At 48.0% G+C, this 22,968-nt stretch overlaps 1 protein-coding gene across 3 annotated transcripts in view; it reads right to left on the bottom strand.

The window, feature by feature from the left end:
* Positions 1–22,968, bottom strand: part of LOC135896424 (potassium voltage-gated channel protein Shab-like) — a 48,261-nt gene that overhangs the window by 4,119 nt on the left and 21,174 nt on the right. For 2 of the 3 annotated variants that reach the window (XM_065424796.1, XM_065424798.2), the window contains 4 exons: positions 4,315–4,914; positions 3,157–4,020; positions 2,303–2,530; positions 1,540–1,873 (listed from right to left, as the gene is read on the bottom strand). In XM_065424796.1, coding sequence (XP_065280868.1) covers positions 1,540–1,873; positions 2,303–2,530; positions 3,157–4,020; positions 4,315–4,863 — 1,975 coding nt within the window. In that variant the 5' untranslated portion in view covers positions 4,864–4,914. Of the gene's footprint in view, positions 1–1,539; positions 1,874–2,302; positions 2,531–3,156; positions 4,021–4,314; positions 4,980–22,968 lie in introns of all 3 variants that reach the window. The other variant, XM_065424797.1, reaches the window with a different exon arrangement.

Here is a 22,968-nt window from a genome sequence, read left to right as displayed (position 1 = left end):
GAGACCCATACGCGTGACCCCAACGCCCGCCTTAGCGGACGTTGCGTTTGTCAGAGCAAAGGAAGAGAGAGGGATGCGTGCACAGTATACGGTTCATTCTTAAAGGGAACGCCTATTCAGTAACGAAGCCAGTGTGACTATAGCATCGCGACAGCATGATATGAAAAGAAGAAAAAAAAAGTTGTTGATATATGGCACGTTAGGCAGGCTTCCGTGCGCAAAAAGCAGGTTTCGAGACTTGGTGCCACTATTACAACAGTACACAGGGGTGGAAAACTATGTGGGTTTGAAAGGCGAAATTATGGGCCTGTCTAGGGGAAAAGTAAGGTATAGAAGTTTTTTCTTAGATCGCGAGTGTAGGTGTATTCACCGAACCAATCGAACCAATAGAGTATGCTTTTTGACTCACAAAATAAGCGAATAACTATATACTTTGGTTTTTTAATATGTGAACAAAATTTATATAGCGTGCCAAACGCTGAATACTTTCTTAGCGTACATTGGTGGGAATATTGAAAATAAGCATGCATCTGACGAAAGTTGAAACTTTTTTATCGCATTTGGAAAATCTTGAGGGTGTCCTTCGATAAATTAGTTTCTTTCTACCCTTCGATTTAATTTCTCCTTACATCCATCATGTGTTCCACGCTACATATTCACCTGGGGCGGAAGTATGGGACAATAAGCTATCTGACATTACCACTTCTCATGCAACAAAGAAGGATTATGACGAACAGAGCTCAATGAAGTTCAGTGTTGGACAAAATTTAAAAAAAAGTATACGCGAGTGACTGCAGAGAACAGTTCATGCTTAAAGAAGTCACTATCATGTATAGTTTAGGGAGAAAAGCTGGTATTCGCTGCACATTAACCCTGACTGCAGTATTTTATTCTCTTGTGTCATACGAAGTGTCGTAAATATATGTGCATTTATATCCGCTCTCCTGTGTGTTCTTTTCAACAGTTAGGATACTATACAGCACCGCCGTTGCGAACACGCATTGTGCCTTACGCTGCAACGCCCTTGTAACACTCACTTCAGAGAAATGTCCTCGGGCGTGTCGGCGCATGCCTACGCGGCCTTCCATTCCATTCGCGTAATTCAACGGCGATAAGGAACTGAAGACACCAAGGTTAGCGGTCGAACGGGAGTGTGGCATAGTACTCCTGCTTTCACAACAGTGAGGCGCGACTCCTGCTCTGCAGTGAACATCGGTCACAACAGAGACCACACGAATTTGACCTGAAAGATGGTGTCCTGTACGGAAAAAAGTAAGCAGCGCATTCACGGAGGCTATCATTCAGCCTCAACGAGAGAAGTGCACGTCTTCTGAGGACGGAAGCCCTGAACGTGGCACATCCCGACAAAAATAAATTTGAATAGTAAAATAAAAGAAGCCGTCTTTGCGAAATCTCAGATCTACAACGTAGTGATCTCGCGCCGAGAATTTGTACAGCTTCGCGCAACCGCAAAGCGATCGCAGCTATAATACAGGATTATTGCGACCTGCCGAACGCGACACACACACACAAGCCCACCTTTGGAGAAAGGCGACGCCTTGTGCGCGGCCGAGGGCGCGAACACGTGCGGCTCGGGTCGCGGCAGCTCGATGGTTTCCGGTCGAAGCGCCCGGGTGGCGTCCACGGGGTCGAAGCGGGCCTTGGTGCGCACGCCCTGCAGGAACCGCGGCCGCACCAGCTGCACTGGCTGCTGTTGTTGGCCGGCCGCCGGTTCTTGGCTCAGGTCCGCCTGCGAGGCGAACGGCTGCGTGGCGCAGGACAGGTACGTGTCCGAGCTCTCCACGCTGCCGACGTCCCAGCGGTTGATAGTCTTGAGCTCTATGTTGGCCCGGAAGTCGCCTTCGAGGAACTCCTGCGAGTCACCAAGGGGTTTGCACGCTCCCGCCGGCGCCCTCGGGCCATAGCGGCACAGGGCCGGCCGGAGGAGAGAAAAGCACAGCGGAGAGAAAATGAGGGCCGGGGGGACGAGGAGGCCGAACCGGCCAGCAGCGAGGGACGAGCGCCGGAGGCTGCTGGCGGCGGTTCGGCGACAGACAGACAAGCAGAGCGGCAGCAGTGGTAGGCAGAGGCGGGCAGAGAGAGTTAGTGCACGCGAGGCTAGCCGGCCAAGTGGTTTGAGTGGTGCGTGCTTTTTTTGCGGCGCGTGTGTGCGTTTTGTACGCTACCTGGCCCGGTCTCGAAGGGGTAGATCCTAGCGCGGGGCGCTACGCGCTCGAGCCACCTGCAAGGCAAGCCCGCAGCCCCCGGCGCTCGTCCCCGAGGCCCCCGAGCCGAGACTCACGGGCGAGGCCGCCAGCGTCTGGCCCGCCGCTTGCTGGCGACTGCCGCTGAGAGAGTTGAGCGGCTCCGGCAGCAGGAGAGGGTCCGACGCGCCTCGGGCTCCTCCTCCTCCAGGTGGTACCCCTGAGCAGCCGCCGCTGGCGGCAGCCTGTAGCGTGTGCTCGTAGTTGCGGAAGCAGCCGGCGTTCAGGCGGGCCGCGGACTCTTCACCGAGGCTGATGGCGTCGCCCTGCGCGGGGGTTTCGACGAGTGCGGAGAAGCGCGCCGGATTCACTTGCCTCGCGTCCTCGATGGTCTTCCGGGTCGGTGTCACGGTGGCTGACCGCGCGTCTGGAAGCTGGTCATACTTTGGAGAGCATTTTTTTCAAAGTGCAGTGCAAGAACGGGCGCTCACAGCAACTACACCTACTTATATGAAAGAACACTGTCTGTCTGAGACTTCTATAGCTGATTCAGATTTGTGCCTACGCAGTCCTTGAAGGCACGAGACGTCCTTAGAAATGTATGTCTCTTTTTTTTTTGCATATGTTCCTTGTTATTCAGGAATCAGGGAACAGCTACCACTCTAGGCAACCCAGCTTCACGTGAAATTATTGCTCGCAGTTATGTGCAAGAACGCTGTCCGGTCATATGAGCATGCACGTCGGCAAACTTTCGGACAGTGCTCGCCAACACAGCAAGGTCTTCAACGTTTCTGGGCAACCTAGAACAATTCAGGACTAGCATGTCCGCGTAATATCAAATTGTATTGAATAACTCAAAAGACGCTCCTTAGCAGTCGACACTGCGCACACAGAAAAACATGTGGAGAAAGAAATTGCCACGTCAGGTCTACGCGGCAGAGAGAAGGCGTACCTGGGAGGTGCCATGGGCCGTGTCCACAAGGACGTCGACCAAGTCCATGCTCTTGGCGAAGGCGTCGCGCAGGTTGACGTGGTGGAAGGAGACGATGCTGCCTTCACGCCTGGCACGCTCCAGGGCCTCCTTGCGCTTGAGCGCTTTCTCCCGGCGCATCTGGTTCTTGTAGAACTCGGCGAAGTTGTTGACGATGATGGGGATGGGCAGCGCAATGACGAGCACGCCGCAGATACAGCAGACGCTACCGACGATCTTGCCCAGAGGCGTGGTCGGACAGATATCTCCGTAGCCGACGGTAGTCATGGTGATACTTGCCCACCAGAAAGTCTCCGGGATGCTGGTGAACTTGGTGTCGGCCACTTCCTTTTCGGCGAAGTATGCCAGGCTGGAGAATATCATGATGCCGATAGCCAGGAACAGCATGAGCAACCCGAGCTCCTTGTAGCTGTTGCGCAGCGTGAAGCCCAGGCTCTGCAGTCCGGTCGAGTGGCGGGCCAACTTGAGGATTCGCAGGATGCGCATGATGCGAAATATCTGCACCACGCGACGCACGTCCTGGAACTGGTCCTGCTTCTTGCTGCTCGTCTCGGTGAGGAAGAGCGAGATGAAGTACGGCAGGATAGCCAGCAGGTCGATGACGTTGAGCACTCCCTTGAAGAACTTCCACTTGTTGGGCGACGACAGGAACCGCAGCAGGTACTCGAGCGTGAACCAAGTGATGCAGACGGCCTCGACCAGCGCCAACTTGGGGTTGTCCACCACCTCTCCCTTGTGGTCACGTTCTTGCAGCTCGGGCAGCGTGTTGAGCGTCAGCGCGATCGTCGACAGGATGATGAAGAGGATCGACAGCACTGCCACCACCTGGGGGACAACGGTCGCGTTTTCGCTGCTTCTTGGTTTTCTCTGACCACGCCCCACGGCCGCTGCGCCCGTGGCGCCTGCTGCATCGGCGACGCGCGGCCTCTCGCGCTGCCCATCCCCAGAGCATTAAGACAGCACGGTGACAGACAGACAGAGAGAGAGAGAGCACCTGCTGCGCGCTGAACGAAAAGAGAGAGACGGAAGAACCAAACAAACATAGCGGAACAGCAAATAAAGCGACAGCAGAGAAAGAGGGAGCACGACAACACACACACACTCGACAGCGCCTCTCACCCGGGCGGCCAGAGACGAGGTGGGCTTCTCGAGCAGGTCCCACAGGAACTTCTGCAGCTGGGCTCGGCGTCCTTCGCCGAAGTACTCTTCGTCCCTCTGTCTCAGGGACTCGGCTTCCTTGCGCATCTCCTCGTGCACGTGCTCCTTGCGTTGGTGGTAGCGGTGCTGGCAGCATGACTCCAGGTAGAGCTCGTCAATGCCCCAGTACTCCAGGTCGTCGCTGAAGGCCATCACGCACATCTCCTCGACCAAGTGCAGCTTGCCGGTGCGGAAGAAGTTGAGCACGGCGCCGAACGAGCGCGGGTGCCGGTCGAAGAAGTACTCGTTGTCGGCCAGCGAGTAGTCGTCGCACAGCTCGGCCAGCGCCTCGTGCGTGTTGCACTCGCGCAGCCGGCCCAGCCGCGTGTGCGGCAGCCGCTCCAGGGTACGCCACAGCACCTCGTGGCGCACGCCGCCCACGTTGATGACCACGCGCCGGTTGAGCGCCTTGCTGCGCATGATCATGAACGGCTCCGGCGGCAGCGACGACAGCGACCGGGCACGCTGCATCGCGCCGCCGCTCAGCGGGCGCCGCCGCCGCACGCCCGGCCGATCATCCGCCTGCGACGAGCAGCAGGGGCGGCCCTTTCAGTCCTGCCCACAGACAGGGTTCGAGGAAGGCACGTCTGGTCGGAGCGAAAGGTTCTGATTTCAGTGGCCAACGTCTTGGTTTAGGAATTATGTGTCGGAGAAGACAATGCGGTTGCTTCCCCCCGCGGAGAACAACACTCACGCGGTCCCGCATGAACTCCAAAACGCCGTTGCAGTTCGCGTGCTCGCTGTCGACGCTTTCATATACGTTTGAGAGCAGGATAGCAGCGAGTTTCCATTAGTGTTTCCTTGCGATTACAAAGGTACCACAGAGAACGCAAAATGCAGATGTGCTTCAAATTGCATTTCGGTTATATATTCCTTAGAAATTTAGCAAATCTGCTTAAGTTCTGTCAGTCCGGCCTTCTGCTGAGCTTCTCAATCACTTTGCCTTTCTGATATGCCTTGAAACCCAGAAACGATGGCATTTTCAGAACCCATGCAGATGTAAGCAACATATCGTGGTTTCTGCTTACCGTGAGTGACCAGAACTCATATTTACGACCCTGCTTTCCGAAGACATACCTGAAAGACAATGACTCATACGTGCAGCTTTTCGGTGCCGCGTCGACAATTATGTTCTCAGAACTCGCGCAGAAGGATCAATGTTGTACGTATGGACTCCGGCACCAACATGTGCGGTCTCCATGCTACACTGTACGCTCTCCAACTTATCTCGCCGACGCCTGATAGATGTTTACGTTGATGTTCGAGACTTCAAGAACACTTTTGGGAAATCATTAATGCACTACACGTTATCTGAAAAATGGTGTCCCTGTCCCAAAGCAGGCACTAACCGCACTTCTTGTACGTCGAAGCCACTACAAAAATTGTACTTGCCATTAAATGTGACGTTTGACATGGCTCTCACCCACCTGCGCCGCGGAGACAAATGCGTGCCAAAATGATGCCTTGCGTAAAAGTTAGTTGGTAGCGCACTCGAGAAAAAACGCGAACATTTATGCTCTTCGATCAGTTTGGTAGATGAGCTCAGCCAAAAATCTTAATCTGCGACTGCGCATACTGCGCTTCTCTACCCTTCGTCGTCGCCATGTTCTTTCGAATGAAGCATCAAGTGGGGGCAATATCAAGTGTCTTGTCAGTCAAAGGGTATCTTCAACATGCAACGCACGTTGAATGAAACTTTTCGTGACTAACCGAAGCGCTGCAAGTACATTCGACGCCTGAATAGCGAAAGCCCACACCCAAATAACTGAAAATGACGCTCTCGCAGAAGAGTGTCACTTTTCATTACCCTACTGCCCAAACACCCTCTGCAAAATAAACGTTTCCACTACGAATAGGGAGCGAGCACGATTTCAAATTTACACCGTAAGACCCCGACTAGCTGTAACATAAGTTAGGCATGTAACCTTTCTGATGCTTGAGTAAATGTAATTTGTGTATTTGGTTACGTAATTTATCTACCCCAGTGCCCATACACCGCCTCCAGCACTCAAAAGACTTTTCACGTGCCCCACTGTGACTGCGTTCCTGATACAGCCTACCCAATTTTTGGAAGACAAGGTCTTCTTGCCTGACTTCACACAATGTTTGGCGTAACTGGGATGTCGGTACATTGTAACCATTTCTGAAAAGAATACCGGCCCACTCGCGCCTTCACAGCGTCATAGCGGGTCGCAGTAGGTATCAGAATGTAGGTAGATAGAAACGAAAATTAGTGGCAGAGCAGGCATACGAGGTTAACGGTACGTACGCAATTGGCGCCAATATCGTCGAAAATTAGCCACATAACGCCATACCCATGTAAAGTGTGCACCACCGTACATAAAGACATATTGAGGCAAAGCCATCGTACGAGGTACTTTTGGGAAATGGAGCCAGTTCACTTGGACTGAGCAGGACTCGCTCGAGGCAATGGCGTCTGGAAAGCGGCTTCGCTCGTGCCCACAAGATGTGACAATTAGTCGCGGAACAGGTAAAATTAACGGGACAGGCGTAATTAGTACCAGCATAGTACAAAATAAACCGCATTGCACCACAGATTGCACTATCTCTGGGATCAGCCCACTTGGCTTCACACACACACACACACACACACACACACACACACAAACATATATATATATATATATATATATATATATATATATATATATAATAACACCAGGTTGACGCAATCGCGCGTGAAATACGATGCAAATAAGGTAGGGAATGAGATAACATTGAACATGAAGAAGATACAGAATAAAGAGGTAAAAATGGCACTTATTAATCCGATCATTTGAACCACCATGTGCGTCGACTTTGTCTTCTTTAGCTTCGGCACTTGGCTGAACGTTCCTTTTTATTTATTTCTTTTTTTAAATCAGCGACCTGAGTAGCTATCTTCCCTGCTTCACTGCTTCAGAGACCTACAAGGAACGATAAGCGGTCGCCCTTCTATGATTTCTAGGAGGCGTTTACCTGTAACTTCGACTAAACTAAATTAGTAAAGAAAGGGCCAATAAGTTTAGCTTATTTCCCGAAGCTCTGTGCTCTGTTCCGAAGAAGTATATTCCAACTTTCAGAATATGTTCTGAACCAGAAATACTGTTATTTTTTGCGACATGCCGTTCAGCATTAATTTTGGCCTCCAAAGAACCCACTAAACGAGGTTAGAAAAAAGAAAGAGAAAAGAAAGAAAAGTGGTAACGTGAAGAAGCGAACACTTTTTATCTCGCTATGCCGATCTCTCATGACATCTTTGGGAGATCGTTTCAGTTTCTCCGGCAACGATTACGAATTCGTGTTCGGCAGCATTACAGCTGCATTCACAGTGAAGTACACAAACACTGGTTTTAGGAAACATCCAATTGTACTGGCTATGCAATGTAAAAGCTTTATCGCGTGTGATTTTCCCACGACTTCCCGTGTCTGCAGCCCGAGAGGAACGGTGCGTCCCGTCTCCCCTTGAGGCAAGTCGCTCCACTAGTGCGCTCGGGACACAACACGCGTTTGCCCGGGCGTCTCTCGCCGAGCTCCAGCGCTTCGCGGCGGCGGCGGCATTGCGATCGGACAAAGGACGTGCGGGATCGAAACGCAACGCGACAGAACGAGCCCGTTTCCTTTTTTTCCGCGTGCGACGGGCGACTCCACCTGGCCGCCTGCCGGTCGTTCGTGCGGGCCGCACATCCTGGCGGAGGCCGCCTGGCGCTGGACAGCACGAGCGCGTACACGGCGCGCGAGCAATCAATATCACTTACGTTCTCACACGAACCGGAAAGCGGCGCTGCTATCGCAGACGTGCGCCACGAGCCCAGCCGAGGCGAAGGGTGTGTTTAATGACCCGCTCGTGGTTTATGCCGTATGTGCGCCCTATTCTTTACTGCGGCGAATTGACGCGCGCAACGGCGACCGTAGAGTGTCCATTCTCGTTAATAGGCCTTCGAAGGACCGCAACGAGTGAGCACGAGAGAAAGAGAAGGAACGTTCCCGCTGCACTGTGCGTATAATCGCCAAGTAAATCGGACGGCGTTCAAGATGGCCAGTCGGGCGTCCAAGGCGAAGTGTGCAAGTCGGTGGGACGACCATCGACTCTTTGTGGAACCGAAAACACTTTCGTTGAGGTTACAAAAGCTTTAATTGGCTTGGACGATTAGGCCCAAACAGATGTTTGAGGTGACAAGGAAAGAGTGACAAGTGAAGGGACGGCAAGGGCCGCGGACATCTCTTACTGTGGGGCCAAGATACGAGAGGCAGCAGTTTCTTCACGCAGCGAGGAAGAAAGGCAGCGGAGATTGAACTTGGTAGCACGACGCATAATGAGATTGGTATAAGAAGAAGTGGTGGCAAAAAGCTATATTAACGCGACGCGAAAGTCAATTTCGAGAAGATGGAATGGTTATACTTTGCAGAGATACTGAAAAAAGTCACAAAGAAAGGAGGCCATCCGTGAGAAAATTATGCAGCACCATCGAAGCTGATTATCAGAACTAAGCGAATAGCTTTCTCACCCCGCTGAATTATTGATGAAACTTTGAATGACTGACTTTGAATCGGACGAACATGCAAGATTATATGAGATGACATGCTTACCCGCCGTGGTTGCTTAGTGGCTATGGCGTTGGGCTGCTAGGCACGAGGTCGCGGGATTGAATCCCGGCCACGGCGGCTGCATTTCGATGGGGCCAAAATGCGAAAACACCCTGTACTTAGATTTAGGAGCACGTTCAAGAACCCCAGGTGGTCCAAATTTCCGGAGTCCCCCTTTACGGCGTGCCTCATCATCAGATCGTGGTTTTCGCACGCAAAACTCCACAATTTTATTATATGTTTAAGACTTTAATTATTTTTTATGATTAGAGTTTGACGTAGTGGTATGCAATGCTTTTGGACGAGTGAATGCAATTTTTTAGCAGGTGAAATAAAGATTTCATTTTTTTTATCTAGGTTTTCTTTGTGCTTAAGATATTGTCAAAACGCACAAACTTACTGCACTGCCTGACTTTTGTATTTTATTTACTCTGAGGAAACCACACGACGCTTCTCTCTGTGCTTTATGCGAATTACGAACGCTAATGACGTTTGACGCGAGAATTAAAGCTATCGTCGTCGTTACCTGGTGACGATTCACCCGACGCGCGCGCACCTATCGGAGAAGCTATCGCCCCCAAACAAGTGACGTCACTTGCTTCCAGTGACTAAGTGATGCCTCCTCGCAGCCATTCGCGAAGCTATGCGGGGCCAGCCCACTACACTGCACAAACGGGGATTCCCGGGCGCGCATACGGCCAGATACAGGAAAGCGCGTTCAGCTCCGAAAGAAAGCTGTTAGCGTTGAAATATTTAGGTGCCCTGTGCAAACATCGAGCAGGCATATATCAAGAAGACCCTCAGCTCAGTGCGAGCCTCTATGGAAATCCGCGTGGACTTATGAACGCCTTTAGCTGATGCTGCCATGTAGAGTCTTCGCAAAGCTCATTCAAATGTGAAGAAGCTTCCACGAAGACCGTTTCCACGAAGTTTTAATTAATTTTTGAGAGAACTAGCTGGCAGCTGCGACGCTCGGTCGCCCTTTATACCAATATTTATGGCAAATTTTGTAATCATTTACGCGGTTAGAGCTTTTGCCATACGCTCACTATCCTACTATATATATGGTGCGTAATCAAGGTCTGGACCCGCCGTGGTGGCTTAGCGGCTATGACGTTGCGCTGCACCCGGGGTCAAATCCCAGGCATGGCGGCTACAATTCTATGAGAGAAAAAAAAGAAAAAAAAAGAAAAGAAGAGAGAGAGAGAAAAAAAAAGATCTGCCCGTTCACCAGGCATCGGTTGCACGTTAAAGCACCCCAGGTGGTCAAAATTAATCCGGAGCCCCCACTACGGCGTGCTTCATGATCAGATTATGGTCCTGGCACGTAAACCCCCGAAATTTAACTATTCTAAATTTTAAACACGAGGTCTATGTACTCGTTTTTTGCAAAGATTTATCTCAACGTATCTTCTCACATTTACGCGGCGATCGTTTAACAATCGCCCGCAGGCTAATACTCCGTGAGCGCGGATGAGCGCGTGACGGATGACGCTGTCATACGTCACGTTCACGTGACAGAAAAGGACAGCTTACAAAGAAATAATAGATATTTGCAGAACATTTAGTTACGCTTACCTTAAAGTGACAGCACCGTGGAGAGAATCGGATGAGCCTTACCCTCGGGGGAAGCGGCTGCCAAAGACAGAAGCTCTTGCCAAGCAGGCATGCTTCATATAGAATCATTAGTAACCTTTGCTTCGAGTTGTTGACAAATTCGACTTCGCCCTACGATCTGCTAGCCGCCTGGTTAGCTCAGATGGTAGGGCTGCCCCAGAAAGGCGATGGTCTCGGGTTCGAGTCCCGGACTAGGACGAATTTTTCTTCAACTGCGAGACTTTTCTTTCGAGGAACCCGTATGGGTTTCCTTTGTAGCAATTGCTGCGAATGGGTGGATGTCTCATTTCCCTTAATTAATATAATCATTATAGGAAAATATTCGTAGGAGGCATACAAATACCACGCTCATGCGCTAGAAATACCACTAGCTGTAATTTATATTAGCTGCTCTCCTGAACGCGCCCTGCTTCACGACTTAAAATCACTCTTGTATTTGGAGGCATCAGCAAGGACAATCGATCTGCCTCGCTCTTCTAACAGTCGCTGCGGAGCCCGGTGCAATTTACGTAGTTGTGTGCTATGCAATAAGGCATCAATAGCGATAACGCCCTTGCAAAACGCACGTCATGGTTACACAATTATCAGCAACTGCGAATTTATTTGAAACGACAATTTTTTTATTTCCTAATTACGTAGAAGGAAGTGGAGATCACTCGAAATCTGTAGACATGATCGGTCTTGTTTCCTTTTTTTTTTAAGCGCAGCTCTTCTTTGCAAACGTCGCCGGATTTCGTGACCGTAGATGCTGCGGCCTGGCTGTTCTCATGCCGAATAGGCCAACCAATCACAGCGGAGTACGCGTGCACCCGGGTTCCTTGCACCAGTACCAGGTGGCGCTTACCTACGCGCATCCGCGGCAGCTGCGGCGCCGGCCATGCGGGGGAAAGAAAAACAAGAACCAGAAAGTTCGGCTTGGCGCATGCGCGGCATTGCACTTTAGCCTCTTTACAGTGCCTGCATAAAGCCTTCCTTGTCACTTTCTGCGGACATTCAATAAACGCTGACTCGTGTTTCGACTCTTTATGCATTCACCCAAAGCTTCGCTGTATATAGATTCCAATTAGTTGGATCTGCGTATTATTTAAGCCCACAAGTTCTGCGCAATCCACGGGCTGAGAAATGAGCATGCCACTGGTGGGCGCCAAAGCGACAAATGCTTGACAGTCTTACGGGAGACGCTTACATCTAGTTAATGAAATTTACGGCGCAGCAGCTGGCCACGCAGCGTTCAAAAGGCGATTTCGCAAGTGGTATGGTCAAACTTCTCTCGCAACCATCGTTGTTGCACAAGTGGCCCCTGCCGTTCTCCTCCAAATATTTATTTAGAAAATGTTAAAATTCTCATCACTGATCAGGAATTTCATATTCGCCTTCCTTTGCTGGCACATGTACAGCACAGAAAGCTAAGGGTATACAGAGCTCCTTGAAGTGAAACTAGGGAATGACGTCACGGATTTCTCGGGAAACTACCACTGTAGCGGCGACATCACGAGTGGAAATGGCCAACTGTGTCACGCGGTCTCTAATTGCAGGAACAGCGTTCCTCACAATGAATGAAGCTTCGCTTAAACCGATTCCCACATAGCGGACTTTTTCAGCTCAAGATCTCTTTGCGGACCCTCCCCGAATTATTTCCCGACTGTGGCTGGGCGCTGCTTTCTTGCCGAGTAGCTCACACACAGGACAGCGATACCACCCCTTACGGGTGCTCCGGCCGCTGGACCTGTTTTTTATGGAATTACTCAGTGATAAAATAAATGGTACCTAAATGTCCTCATTGGCAATAACTACACGTCCTCAATAGCACAATTCCATTACCAAAGCGAGCCTTTTTATGTCTACTTTTATAGAGTTTGGGGTTTGGCGCATCTGCTTAGTCGGTACTTGGCCGAGTAAAGTGCAGTTCATTGCTGCACTGCCTACAGGATCGGATAAAGTATTATAGCAAACAATAAATCAATAAATAAATCGATCGATCGATCGCTTTTATTTCAACATCAAAGGCGACATACAATCAGCCACAAGAGGGGGGCGGCGCAAAATTTTTCACCCCGTTTGACGCACAGCAACCGCAGTGGTTGTAAAAAGCAGGAATCTTACACAATGTCAAACATCGTAGAAAATCTTACAGTGCGTGCATATTACACACACGTGTAATGTACACAAAAAAATATTTGGTAGAAAAGGAAAATAGCATTACTTTATTGTGGCATATAGCTTAGTGTTATTAGGAGTAAGTAGCGGATCATTTGGCGACCGGAATTAGAACGTGTTTAAGTGATTTTCCATATCTGTATACCACGTGCACTGTGTGGACGGGCGAGCAGTGTTAAATCTGCTTTCTCAGGAAGGAATCGTTTCTTTTTCACTCAAGGCGATATCGCTTCAATAAAAGGGAATTATATATTGATTGTAAACTAAGGGCACCGAAAATGGCTTTAGTGTGTGAATCGCGTGGAACGTCTACAATTATCCACACACTTTTTTCTGTAGTCTATATATCCGGGATAAGTTCGCGTAAGTTGCACCGCATACCAGATAGCAATAAGTTAAGGCAAATAAAAAGGGATAATTATATAATAGAAGTTTAATTCTTTGTGGCAAGAGAAATCGCAAGCGCGATAAGGCGCGTACGGTGTGGGAAACATTAGCAACAACAAGTTCGGCCTGGTTGTTGCACCGCGTATTCTCATTTAAAAATGGCACACAGTAAGCCTTCAATTAGAGGCACAATTTAAATAGTTGCTGAGCCAAATGATGAGGCCCACATTACAATTTACGGGCTTTTTTGGGGGACCAGAGAGTGCGGCTTTTGTTTTCGAGGTGCTTACATTTAAGCAATCGTTTGTGCTCCGTGTGTTCAGTAATTCGAGGAGGACACCCTTTGTTCTGTCTACAAGTGCATATAGATTACAGTCCGTGTCAAGCTCGTGTCATCTGCATAAATAACCTATTTGCTAGTTTTATTAACGTTTACTAAATAAGTCATATATAAATGAAAAAGAAGTAGGCCCATAATGCTGCCTTGTGGCACACCATGTGCAAATTATTTTCTGATAAAATATGCACTCATTAATTCCAACTCTTTGATGCCGGTATTGCAAGTAGGTCTTTAAGACGGCCAGGAAGTTACTCCGAAATACACAGTGCTCCAGTTTAAAGCATGAAATGCTTTTAGCCCCCGTTGGCGGCGATCTTCAAGTAATCTTGAGTCAAAAGCCAGCGCCGTTTTGCAGGGAAGTTGCAAGAATAGAACGAGATCATCCGAACAACCGGTCAAAACTTAAGTATATGCAGTCTCTGACCCCCAATTATTTGTACAGAACCACGTTACAAAAGCTAGTTACTGTCAAAACAAGTTACAAAAAATATTGTTTTTGAGTTCTTCCTAATGTTTGTTCACAATATCACTCAAATGTAGCTTCTAGTACGCTGAAGTTTTATTTGTCCTTTCCAGTAGGCGACGTTCAAGAGGCAGATGATACAGAGCACTACACACTTGGTTGCCATCTATTGGCGCTGAGGCAGGGTTGCCTGTTCAACGCCAGCGGTCCGTGAGTTCCGTGGCTCAAGAGATTGCGCCAGGCCGCTTGACCAAGCCGGCAGCGTCCGGTGCGCCGCGGATGGCTCCTTGGCCGAGACGACGCTTGCAGTGAGCTTCAATTCAAAACAGGTTCGTGGGCTGTGGTGTGGTGGGGTGGGGTGTGCCGTTGCGAACACGCATTATACCAATTTTAAGATTGTGGCTAGTATCATCACCAACCAATCTGCTTTCCCGGTAGCCGTTTCATGCTTACATCTACTCTCTATTGCGGGAGAACCATATTTCTTTTAATTAGTGTAACGTAATTAATTCTGTCAAATGCCTTGAAGTAATTCATAAACTACGCAGACGGTACGAGTGTTTTTTTTATCAAACAACTCTTTTACAGGCCTCATTAGTGCAGCGAACAACCTACTAACCCATCTCTCAAAATGGAGCCAGGACAACTTTCTAAAAGTAAACTCGAATAAAAAAAACACAAGCAGTCATCTTTAAAACAAGAGGTACATGTACTCCATTGACCCACAACATATTTTATAACTCTGAGAAAATAGAGGTTGTTGACACGGTAAAAGTACTTGGCGTATATTTTACCGACACATTGCAATGGGACGCTCACGTGGATTTTGTACTGCAGAAACTGAGCCGCGTAAAAGGTTTACTACATCGAAATCGCTACCTTTTACCAATGTCAGTTAAATTGATCATTTATAATGCACTATTTGCCTCGCATGTAAATTATTGTCATCTTGTATGGGGCACGACATCAGCTTCCAATCACTCTAAAATACTATTGATGCAAAAAAAGATAATACGCGCTATCGCAAATGTGCCATACAACTCACACACTGAGAATCTTTTTACCAAGTACAACATAACAAAAAGCCATCATCTCTACAAACAAACCCTCCTACGCACCTATTACTTTCAGGTAAAAAATAGAAGCAACTTAATTACAAATATAGCAAACTTAACAGAGAATACACCCTCATATGAGACGCGCAGCCATGAAAAATGGCTCATACCCTTCTCGAGGACAAATTACGGCCATCAAATGGTCGCAAATACCTTGCCACGGCTAATAAATTCTTACCTAGAAGCCGATATTGACATCCATGCCTTGACACCATCGGAGCTCATCTGTCTGGTGAAAACTACCATTTAACTCGCCATGATTCCGTAAAACCATATGCATTCAATGAAAGAAATGTAATTTATTTTGATGTAACCCACTGTTATTTATTTTTTTCATTTCTGAAAGTGTTCTTTGCCACCGTTCTGCCAATATGTAAAGGGGGCCAGGGACCACTCAAGCTGCCAATAAGCAGCTTTTACCTTGGCCCCCTCCATTTGCTTGTAAATGGGCACAAATAAAATGAAATGAAATAATCAATGGAAATTCCGAGTGGGTATGACTTCTTTTTGCAAATTGGAGTAGTGTCTGTTGGTGTCTGTTGGTGTCTGTTGAACGTAGCTTTGTGAAACCGAGTTGAGAAGTTGTCATAGTATTGTGTTCACTTAAAGATAATCCCATCCGTTTAAGTATTATTTTTTCAGCTACATTGGAAGATACCAGCAGGATTGTAATTTGATGTTATGATGTACTTTGATGTAATCTGTAATTTGATGTTTTAGCTTTGTCGCCACCTTTGATAATAATAGAAACACTGGGCCCCTGAAAACGCCTAGGAATAGTCGCTAATGAAAATAATAAATTAACGATATACCTTAAATAGGAGCTAAAATATCGGTGGCATGCTTAATTGGCCGAATTAGTCAGCCGTCTACGTCGCAACAGCTGTTGGTCTTGAGATAGATAGGTTCCGCCATGACGTACTGTGTAGTTTCCGGAAGCAGGAATGCAGTTTCGCTAATTTGTTGGGTTATAAACCACTCAAACTGGGAATGCAGTTTCACTAATTTGTTGGTTCATAAACCACTCAAACTTTTCATTGTGCGAGCTCTTCCCAAAGCAAAGGCTGCCAATCCCGCAGACAGTACAATGGACGGTCACATGGATCGCGCGATGGGGTTCCCCGTGCCTTGCCGTCTACACTGAACGGGAGTTAATAGCTATGGCACAAAGCCTCGTGCAGAATATAATCAGTCGCATGACATTTATTTAACCGCTTCACGAAATTTTCGCTTCTCAGGTTCCAACATGTGGAACGGATCTGTATAATTATTTGTTAGAGTCCCCGTACTACCCTACGTCGCACTTTCACCCTGCTTAAAGGTAATTGCACAAAAAAAAAATCTAACTTTGCGCAAATTGTTTATAAATAAGTATAGTATATATACTATTGAAACATTCTTGGCAAAGCTTCAGGGATTGTAATTGCATAATTTTGTTATTAACAGCTTTTAAATGGTACCTAAGCAGACGATGCGTGTACCTTGTGGATAGCGGATATGACGCCAATCTCAGACCACCGCCACCGTGATACCTAGCGCGCCGCGTACGCAGACTTATATCGGCGGTCACGCCGGGGCCATCCAAGCTGATTCAATGTTCCGGGTTCTGCGTCGTTTGACGGAAGCGGTAGTAGCGCCGTTCTTTTTTTTTCTTTAGGGCGCAGCTCTTAGGCGCCCGTTCCTCCAGCGAGTGTCGGCGTCGGCGTAGCCGAGGGAACGAGCACAATGAAGGATGAAAGAGCGCATGCGGAGCGCAGCGGGAGATGAAAGACGCGAGGAGGAAAGCGGGGGAGGAGGCTACGGCGAAAGCGTGAGAAGAAAAGCGCAGTGCGGCGGCGATGGCTACGAGATGGCGCCAGAGTAGCGCGCCTCGTCTGGGAGGCCTGTCTACGGCGGCTGCTGTGAATTGCGCCCACGCGTCACCCATACGCTGCCTCTCGCGATCTCTAGATTAGCGAGGCATTCGCGCCATACTTCGCTCCGTTTGCAACGTGCTGCACGAGATAGCTTGTCTGCGTCAGCCAATACATCGTGAAATGAAAACACGTATAGAGCTGCGCTCGAATCGATGAATATTGTTTTTCAGTTTCGGTATCAAAAAAGCCTTTCGTGAAGCCTCAACTCGCATTTCAAGCGTCAAATATTGCATGGAGGTATATATATATATATATATATATATATATATATATATATATATATATATATATATATATATATATATATATATATATATATATATATATATAGAGTCTTTATGCGGTTGAAGATTGCGTTGCAGTTGACCTTTAGCATAAGCAGAGTGAACACACTCCTTAGGGGACTAACAGAACTCTCAAATAGAGAATTAACTAAGGGAATGACAGTTACTACCGCAAAAGGAGCTGCAAGAGCTTTCCTCTGGTGCGTATCGTCTAACAAGCGAGCTGGCTAGAAGTCGAGCAAAGTCGGTACGCATATCCGCAGTCTTTGTACGCCAGATGAGCCGTTAGTTTTTGTGCCGTGCATGTCACCGAGCATCGCAAACGCTCTCCGACATCGCGGACCCAGCAAACAGAGACGCGCGAGTCCGGAGGATTGGACGCACGTTTGCGCAGCACTCGTCTCGGCCACGACTCGGCGCCGCCGTCGCCTGACTTATGCGCTGCGTCCGCCGTTCGATGAATGAAGTGACAGAAAAAAAAAAGTCGCACTTTCGCCGGAAAGGCGATCGAAGCATCGATCGCTAAAGCGAAATGGTAGACAACTATATCAAGTAAGGACAGTAGTTTTATTGACTGTATAAACACGTAAACATTCACTTACTAACTAAATTAACAAATATGGTGTCACGCGCGCAGAAGCATCATCATCATCATCAGCAGCAGCAGCAGCCTGGTTACGCCCACTGCAGGGCAAAGGCCTCTCCGATATTTCTCCAACAGCCCCTGTCATGTATTAACTGTGGCCATGCCGTGCCTGCAAACTTCTTAATCTCATCCGCCCACCTAACTTTGTGCCGCCCACTGGTACGCTTCCCTTCCCTTGGAATCCTTTCTATAACTCTTAATGACCATCGGTTATCTTCCCTCCTCATTACGTGTCCTTCCCATGCCCATTTCTTTTTCTTGATTTCAACTAAGATGTCATTACCTCGCGTTTGTTCCCTCACCCAATCTGCTCTTTTCTTATCCCTTAACGTTACACCTATCATTCTTCTTTCCATAGCTCGTTGCGTCGTCCTCAATTTGAGCAGTACGCTTTTCGTAAGCCTCCAGGCTTCTGCCCCGTACGTGAGAACTGGTAAGACAGCTGTTATACACTTTTCTCTTGAGGGATAATGGCAACCTGCTGTTCATAATCTGAGAATGCCTGCCAAACGCACCCCAGCCCATTCTTATTCTTCTGATTATTTCAGTCTCATGATCCGGATCCGCAGTCACTACCTGTCCTAAGTAGATGTATTCCCTTACCACTTCCAGTGCCTCACTACCTATCGTAAACTGCTGTTCTCTTCCGAGACTGTTAAACATTACTTTAGTTTTCTGCAGATTAATTTTTAGACCCACTCTTCGGCTTTGCCTCTCCAGGTCAGTGAGCATGCATTGCAGTTGGTCCCCTGAGTTACCAAGCAATGCAACATCATCAGCGAATCGCAAGTTACTAAGGTATTCTCCATTAACTCTTATCCCCAATTCTCCCCAATCCAGGTCTGTGAATACCTCCTGTAAACACGCTGTGAATAGCGTTGAAGAGATCGTATCTCTCTGCCTGACGTCTTTCGTTATTGGGATTTTGTTGCTTTCTTTATGGAGGACTACGGTGGCTGTGGAGCCGCTATAGATATCTTTCAGTATTTTTACATACGGCTCGTCTACACCCTAGCTGATTCCGCAATGCCTCCATGACTGCAGAGGTTTCAACTGAATCAAACGCTTTCTCGTAATCAATGAAAGCTATATATAAACATGAACCTATCTCACTCGATGAGCGCGCACTCGCTCTCAAAATGCGGGAGTGAGAAGGCGCGGCAGCAGCAGCGAGCGAAGTGACCTCCGTGTTGCCTTTCGCTTCAACGCGAACTATAAGCGGCGATAACACAGCGCACACGTAGCTATCAGCACTCGGGGCACTCTGTTTTCATCGCAGATTGCTTTCATGATAGAGCCCGCGCAGCCGCGCCATATGCAGTCGCCGATGGAATAGAACCCCCCCCCCCCCCTCCCTTCCGGTGCCTTGCGCGCGATGGAAGACGGCGCGCTACACCTCCCTGCTTTCCTCTCTAGCACGCGCGAGATTGAGCCGCAATCGGCGTCTCACCCTGGCACGCTTTCACTCGCACATACAGCATACGGCGACGACGTTACCACATCTGAACTTTATGCGGAACATCGCAGCGGCGCCGCCGACCACGACGACGTCGGCGGAAATTCGCCTGGAGCGTCCACATAATTGCTATCGCAATAGAAAAAAAATTCACCTCCATTGGCAGGAAAGCTTTGACAAGAAGCGGGAGGCGAGACACGAGAAACGAAGACAGGTGCGCCCGGTACTTGACAATTCCCTCGCGAAGAGACGCCGCACCTGCCATCTTTACATCTGTAGGAGCCTCACACCAACACTGGCCGACTAGGTACGGAATGTGTATTTGCAAATTGGGGAGGACACTGCTGGCAATTTGATTCATGACGACAAATAAATATTGCGATGTACTGTGCCGCACACACGAACTGAAATAGCGACAGCTAAGTATTTGCTCCTTAATCGTGGACTACGTTTACGCCTATATGGTCAGTCACCACTGGTATACGCCGGCTTGAGGCGTTTATCAGTGATGAATTTTAGGCAAGGAAGCGCTGATCTGGTGCACTGAGATCTAAACCTCGACGTACGGCTCCGAGGTTAACGTATCGAGGTTAATTATTGTATCGAGTCACCAGTCAGAAGAAGTAAGCTGCAGATGTTACAAATGTGACAATGACACGAAAAAACGTATATTAGCAGGAAGATTGCGCAGTTCACTGCAGAATTAAACAAAAGAGTTAAAGTTAGCTACTTAGTGCAATGAAGTTATTCAAAACTACTGAAAGCAACGCATTCGTGATGTTCACCTCATGCAACCGAACAAATGTTCATACAGATACACAGTTATAGGCGAGCTATAAATCCTTCCAGACTGAGATGAAGCGAGTAATCCACGAGGAAAACAAAAGTCTAGCTACACCATAAAACAATGAAACATTCTTGCAAGAGATGATATCTAGCATTACTCCTTATCTTCCGTATCGGAAAATACGACATTGGGTAACCTGGGAGGCCAGACTATTCCGCTCGCAGGTGACAGGAGTCCGCCATTAGGACGATGCTGCGTGCGTAAATAATTGACATTTCCTCCTAATGTTAATACAACATTTCTCCCATTATTAATATCTAATGAAATTATGCATATGTCCTTTAGGAACAAAAAGTGCACTTTGAAAACCGAAGAAAAGCAGCGCAACAATAGCGGCGGTATTAACATAAAAGGCGTCTCGTCTCAGAGTGGCTGCTCCTGACGCTTACAGTCACACGTTATTATCTCAATAACTAACAAAATATGACATTTGTAGGCAGTGTGAAGATTAACCGTGAGCGAGAAATGGACGCGTAATAAATAATAATAATAATAATAATAATAATAATAATAATAATAATAATAATAATAATAATAATAATAATAATAATAATAATAATAATAATAATAATAATAATAATAATAATAATAATAATAATAATAATTCTCCCACTTCCCACTTTTGGTCAACGGCTTACCAGTGATCTTCAGTTACACCTACACTGCGTTAACGTATACCCTAACCACGCCTGCAAATCTCCCAAGGCTTTTATTTCGCAGTCTGCGCTGTCCCCGAGTGCATTATTTTTCTTGACAATCACACCGATGAGCACTCAAGCAGCGGAGTCTCTATTTTCATTAGTCTGTAACACAAGGTGAACTATACTACGGTCTCATTCCATCAACGACGATATATGGTCGTATACAGTTTTGATCTCCTTTTATTTTTCGCCGCTTAGGCAATGGACAAGGCTAGACAAGGAGGCACGGTTAGTCATTTGCTTTCAAAGTTATTCTCGTATTCCCCAACAAGTCGCCACCATTTACTCGTTACTACTTGTGTGCACGTTGATATCCAAACCCCACCTCGATATTCGTCTTGGTGTGCATACGAAAAATAAAGAAATAAAGAAAGCGCGTGTCAGATAAACGTATTTGAACAAGTGGCTTTCTTCGGAACGTCGTCTGTAATGTGTATGGTCTTTCGGTTCCGGTATAATGTATGTGCTTGCTATAAATCACTACATGGCAACTTTAGACGGCTAGAGGTAGTGTCCGACTTAATGCGGCCATTTTAACTGGTTCTGTTTAAAAACTTCTCCATATTATTTTGACAACACTGGACTCTTCATTCCCAGCCTTAAACACGCCGCTAGAAGCCGAACGGGAGATAGTGAAAAAAAAAATTATTATGCCGCACTGTCCAGAGGGCCCAGGATGCGGCGGTCGGGCAAGGCCTGACTGTCCCAACGTGGGAGCGGCCCGCAGCGCGCTGAGTCGCGTACCTCAGGACCTTATTAAAGTTTTGCATCCATCCATCCATTGTGCCGCACTTACGTCCAGCCCAGAAGCGTGCGACGCACACATAGCGTTCGCGGACAATCGGCCACACGTGGATCGCCGCCAGCAGAACTCGCCGGTGACGGTCGCGGACATCGCGAAAGGGTCCGCGGGCCCGCAACTTTCGCCACGGCGGGAAGAACCAAAGGTAGCTTTGGGAGAACACGCTGGCCGCCGTGTATAGAGCAGCGCGACTTGGAGCGACCCGCAGCGATGCCATCGACTCCCCCTCCCCCCCACCGCAGTGCACGCGTTGTCGCAGCCCGAGAGACACGGTATTCAGACGCGCAGCCGCGCCAGCAGCTATCGTGGATCGTTAGACAGGGAACACGCGACGATTCGGCGGGAACGCGATCGATGCGTTCGCAAGGTTGCAGCTGTGTTCGCTCTTTGTGATTCCTGGGGGCCACTTTAACTTAAAGAGACGGGTGCGCCAAGCGGTAAAAACGGACGATTTTGAACACAGGGAATGCACGTCTTCCAAGAGAACCAACAGATCATATTAAAGCAGAATGCACAGTTTAAATAAATGGAACAGACAGAATATAGAATATAGAATTTATTGGCAGGAAAGACAGAGAGGTCGACCTGAGCTAGAGCGCTCTAGTCTGCTACTCTACAGTGGGGAAGAGGGAAGGGGAGTGAAAGTACTGGGATGGGTGCTGATGATAAGAGAAGTGGTGAGTGCTTATGTATATGAGACAGTTGCGCCTTGCTAGAGCCGCCCATCGAGCTTGGTGTCCTGCATAAACTTCAACAACACTTTAGTTGCACGCATTGAAAAATAGAACAGACAATTTTAAGCAGAAAGGATACACCACTTTAAACAAAGGGAGCGGACGATTTTAAGCAGAGGGAACAGGTGATCTGAAGAAAAAGCGATCGTCATCGCTTCATCTGAGGACCGCTAATGCGTAAATAGCGGAACTATAGTGTCAACGCAACGTTTTTATTATCATTTTCAAACACCATGAATCGTCAAGTGGAGACTTCTCTTTTGGATTACCGTTATCGCTTTTTTGTGTGTGTTTTTTTGCGTCACGAGAGTACGTTGTATTCGTGCCAGAGTACGAAGTAGCAGTCTAATGTGTTTATGCTCCCACCGTTCGAAAGCTCGCGTGAATTCCCAAAGAGTTCCACGTTTTTAGTCCAACAAGATGCAGCGTGAAATTGTACCACGTGCACAGATATAATATCCGCGCATCCGTTTCTGCTTACAGAATCATACACAACGAATAGCTCGCCAAGAAGCTACGTCAAG

Source organism: Dermacentor albipictus, chromosome 6 (assembly GCF_038994185.2).
Source record: "Dermacentor albipictus isolate Rhodes 1998 colony chromosome 6, USDA_Dalb.pri_finalv2, whole genome shotgun sequence".
NCBI lineage: Eukaryota > Metazoa > Arthropoda > Arachnida > Ixodida > Ixodidae > Dermacentor > Dermacentor albipictus.
Note: the sequence above shows the minus strand (reverse complement) of the source record. Positions and strands in the feature narration are given on the sequence as shown.